At 40.2% G+C, this 4,422-nt stretch overlaps 1 protein-coding gene across 1 annotated transcript; it reads left to right on the top strand.

The window, feature by feature from the left end:
- The first annotated feature begins 2,194 nt into the window (after positions 1 to 2,194).
- Positions 2,195 to 4,194, top strand: LOC120519333 (myoglobin-like). Its single transcript, XM_039742447.1, has 3 exons — positions 2,195 to 2,368; positions 2,910 to 3,129; positions 3,977 to 4,194. The coding sequence occupies exons 1-3, from the start codon at positions 2,274 to 2,276 to the stop codon at positions 4,118 to 4,120; spliced, it is 459 nt and encodes a 152-aa protein (XP_039598381.1). The 5' UTR covers positions 2,195 to 2,273; the 3' UTR covers positions 4,121 to 4,194.
- Positions 4,195 to 4,422: the final 228 nt, after the last annotated feature.

Here is a 4,422-nt window from a genome sequence, read left to right as displayed (position 1 = left end):
TCCCCTCAACAATTCCTGGTGTGGCGGAAGTGCTGGGCTCCAGGTTTCTTCAGGCACTGGGGCGCCACCTGGCGGTGGCCACAGGCCCCTACAGTGCTAGGCTTCCAAGCCCTCTACCCGTGGCCCCCAATACAACCAGGGCGTTCACCTTTTATTTCATGAATTTAGATCTGCATGTTCTAATAGGCCATTGATAAAGACTTAAATGTTAAATATACTGAGAGTCCACCAACCACCAAGTGTTGAGGAACATCGACTGGCTATAATTTGTCTAAACTGAAACAGCATCACCTCAAGTTCGTGGATCAAATGGCATAGAGGTGAAAACGGACAAGCCACAATGACAAGTTAAGAACACAAAGACTACTGGATGGCGTGAACTGCACACTACAGGTCTGGTAGGACATCGATGACTGCACAGCAAGGTGTTTGGTGCTCATTGTCAGGTCAGCAAGCAATTAAAAAATCCATGCATTCATTATTCAACCAGCTATATCCTAACATCAGGGTATTGGGGACTGCTGGAGCCAATCCCAGCCAACACAGGACACAAGGCAGGAAACAAACCCCAGGCAGGGGGTCAGCCGACCACAGGGCGTGCACACACACACACACACACACACACTAGGGACAATTTAGGATCACCAGTGTACCTAACCTGCATGTCTTTGTACTGTTGGAGGAAACTGGAGCACCCTGAGGAAACCCACACAAAAATGGTGAGAACATGCAAACTCCACAAAGGGATGACCCGGGAAGCGAACCAGGGTCTCCTAAATGCGAGGCAGCAACACTACCCACTGTGCCACCATGCCGCCCCACAATTAAAAACTGATTTTCAATATTCGTGGTTATCCATACTGACTCTGGGCCTGTTTGAAGCAGTAGCAGCACACTTGTGAATATCCCATCAAGTGAAAGGAGCAAACTGACTTCCTTCCTGGTGTTAAAGTTTAGTGCAGTCCTCCACAGTGGAAGGTGAAAATCAAGAAGCAGCGTAATGTTTTGTGAATGATACATTCCTGCCATTGACCTCCATTCTTTCTTTCTTTCCTACTTTTTTCTTTCTTTATCAAATTTGAGTGTTTATTGCTAAGGTAAAACGCTACTGGAATTATTGTTCTTGTTCGTTGGCTTCCAGAGAACACTGCTGGGCCAGTTGCTCCAGCCCAAAACAGACCATTTCATGCACTGCAATATTTTTATAGATCGGTAACTGCACTGAGCATTGCTTCAGAAGTTAAAGCTGAGGATTGTTATAAAAAATGTAATAATAAGTTAGACTATTTGCACTGGCATTAGGAATTATTTACTGATTTTATCATGGGTTGAAAATTTTTCATTGTCATCATCAAAGACTTTTCAATTCCACTTTTTCGGGTGTTTTGACTATTTAAGCTGTTATCTACTAGTGATGATACTAGCAGGTCTGTTCTCTTCCACTTGTCGTCGTCAATGTCAGGATACTGTAAAGGAGCAAACGTCACAGAAACGAAATTTAAAAATTTAACATTATTGTAAAAACACGAATATTTCATTTAAATGTAAATCTCACACAACATCCGTTTTCTGAAAGTAGATTAATAGACGAAGAAGAGAAAAAGACCAGCTAATTAAACAACAGGAGGTAAAATAACTCATTGATTGTGAAACTGTTCGAAACAAAACTCTGAATCTACTGATGTGAATATTTCAAAAGCATCTAAACCTTACAGGCAAGTGAAAGTAGCTACTCAAGGAGGATTTTAAAAATGTTTTTCTGCAAAGCAGACTTTGGAGTGTTCTTGTTTTCAGGATATTTTTGATAATCTGCAAATCTAAGTTAAAAATGAAGCAAAAGTAAAATAAAAATCAAAACAAAATTAGTTTGATAAAATGAACAGTCTCGAGTGCTAACAGAGGAATGTAAAGGTCAATAATGAGGAGACTTCAATTGAAAGCCGTCATCTGTTGTTAGGAGATGGGACGGAATTAAAATAAACAGCAAATTAGATTCCCTATAGAGTAATTGTGGTATAAGTCTCGTTTATTTTCATTTTTATTTTTTTCAAAATAACAAAAAAGAAATAAAACGATTAATGATACCTTCTTTTAAATTGACGAGCTCGTGCGCGTCTCGGCGCTTCAATTAGCGGCTTCTCCTGCTGGCAGGACTCACGTGCTCAGGGGGCGGAGTCTCAGTCTGTTCATAAAGAAGATGAAGCCTGTCAGGGAAACAGCAGTCAGTTTCTCTCAGTCTGGGCTTGTAGTTTGAGCAGCGCTTAGTGTCTACGATGAGTTCTTGTGTTGCTGATTGTAAAACTGTGTTGTCTTTCTGGGCTCCCGTGGAGGCTAATCCCAGATGCTATGGGGAGATTATTCTTCTACGGTGATTTTTTTTTTTATCAATTTGGCTTTTATATTTAAAATACGTTTATAATTTGTAAATTTTTGCTCGGTTTTTGGTGTTTTTTTTTAACATTAAATAGCATAAATTGACGTGTATAATTTTTCGGAAACTGGGTGATCTAATGGTAAAGTGCATCTTTTTGATTACATTACAAATGTTTGTCTTATTTTACTGCCTTATTAAACCTCTTGTTTTCTTGATTAGTGTGGGGCTCAATTGTTCAGCTTGCTGTTTGGGAAATCTTAATGCAATGTAACCCATGGATTAAGGATTATTAGTTAACACCTGGCCTTGAACTTTTGCTTACTGCTCTGTTCCAGGCCCAGTGAAGATGCTAGAGTGTCTCTTGAAACTGATGCCATTGTGAAACCTTTGCTGGTTTAGAAAAACAATCTGCATGAAGGAACTCTAGTAACTTCCTGATTGTTGCTGTTTAATAGCTTAGTGTGTTGAGGGTTTTGTGCATCTTAATCTTTAGGGTTAGGGTATTGACTTACCTCCCACCCCCCTGTATCTTCAGCTTGTTTGAGACCCATCCAGATGTCCAGAAGCTGTTCCCCAAGTTTGCCGACCTTTCCAAAGAGCAGCTGCAGAACAATCCTGCTGTCCAGGCCCATGGGGAAATTGTGGTTTGCAAGCTGACAGAAATCCTAAAAGCAAATGGGGAACACCAAGAAATCGTGAAGGCTCTGGCAGAAAGTCATGCCAAGCAGCACAAGATCCCTCTGGTTAACTTTCAGGTACTTCTCTCCCTACTGGATTTAAAGGCTTGATGTGATTGATGCCCTTGCTTAGATGAATGTTATGAAAATGCTGGGATGTAATGTGGTGGTCTAATCACCTTTCAGCAAAGGAAAGTCTTTGGTATATGCAATTGCATCATAGATGTTATGGAAAATTCCAATGTAGATATCTCTTTTTAAATTCAATGTTGTCCCCTGAGAGTCAAGAGCTTTGAGATCTCTAGTTTATACTAATGTGCAGAACGGTATATTGCCTTAATATAAAGACCATCCCATGTGTACAGGGCAGTGATTGATCAGTTTACCTGGCAACTCTACTTTCTTGCTTTTAATTTCTGTAGCTGTGAAGGTTTTAGTAGACCATGTATACCACATTCCAGGTATGTACTCTTTATTCTATGTTAAGGAAATCATTCCTACAAATACCTAAATTAAACCCTTTAAATCAAATGTTTAACTGCTCTAACTCCCTCTAGATGTTTCCAATCCTTTGCAAAATGAGCTTTATTTCTGTATTTTTCACAAATCTGTACTCTAACACAAGTTCTTACAAGGATAATGGAAGAAATAAACTTTGGTGGCTTCTAATGAAACAGTATTAGAGTCTACCAAGTCAGAACAGAGTACTTTTAGTTTTTGACTAGGCAGTTACTCCATTCTGAAAGGAACCCCTCTTCAGACTTGCTGGATAGTGCTGGCCATTTGTATTAGTTATGCCAGTCTTGATACCATGAAGGTACAACATGTAGATGTTTGGCTGCTGGCAGTTCCTGGCCTCATTGGCTCAAACTACTGAGTAGGGCTGGCAATAATAGCAATGAGTAATTGTAATTTTCCTTTACAGATCATCAGTGAAGTCATTGTCACAGTGGCAGTAGAGAAGCTTGACAGCTTTGGTCCTGATGCTAAAACAGCCCTGAAGAATGTGTTGAAGACATTTCAGATTGACTTGGGAGCTTGTTATGAAGAGCTTGGATTTAAAGAATAGTTTCAATTGTGGTTTGTGTCAACTTTCTCAATCTGCTTTTGAGCTCTGGTTTGAATAAAAATACTTCAAAGTGACTGGCTGCTTGGTCCTTTCCATTTAAATATTCTGTCATTCTCCAGGGTGTTAAGAAAATATCAGTTTCTGCTTTGTCCGGGCAGCTTGTACCATACAGCGTAGATATCTTGGCCATGACTACAATGGCATAAAAACAATAATAGGACTTGGAGCCAATGTGTGGTGGACTGGTTAGTGTCCCGCCAGTCTGGGATCTGTCCTCTGAGGGAAGGTTGCACTACAATGGG

Source organism: Polypterus senegalus, unplaced genomic scaffold (genome assembly GCF_016835505.1).
Source record: "Polypterus senegalus isolate Bchr_013 unplaced genomic scaffold, ASM1683550v1 scaffold_2297, whole genome shotgun sequence".
Classification (NCBI taxonomy): domain Eukaryota; kingdom Metazoa; phylum Chordata; class Cladistia; order Polypteriformes; family Polypteridae; genus Polypterus; species Polypterus senegalus.
Note: the sequence above shows the minus strand (reverse complement) of the source record. Positions and strands in the feature narration are given on the sequence as shown.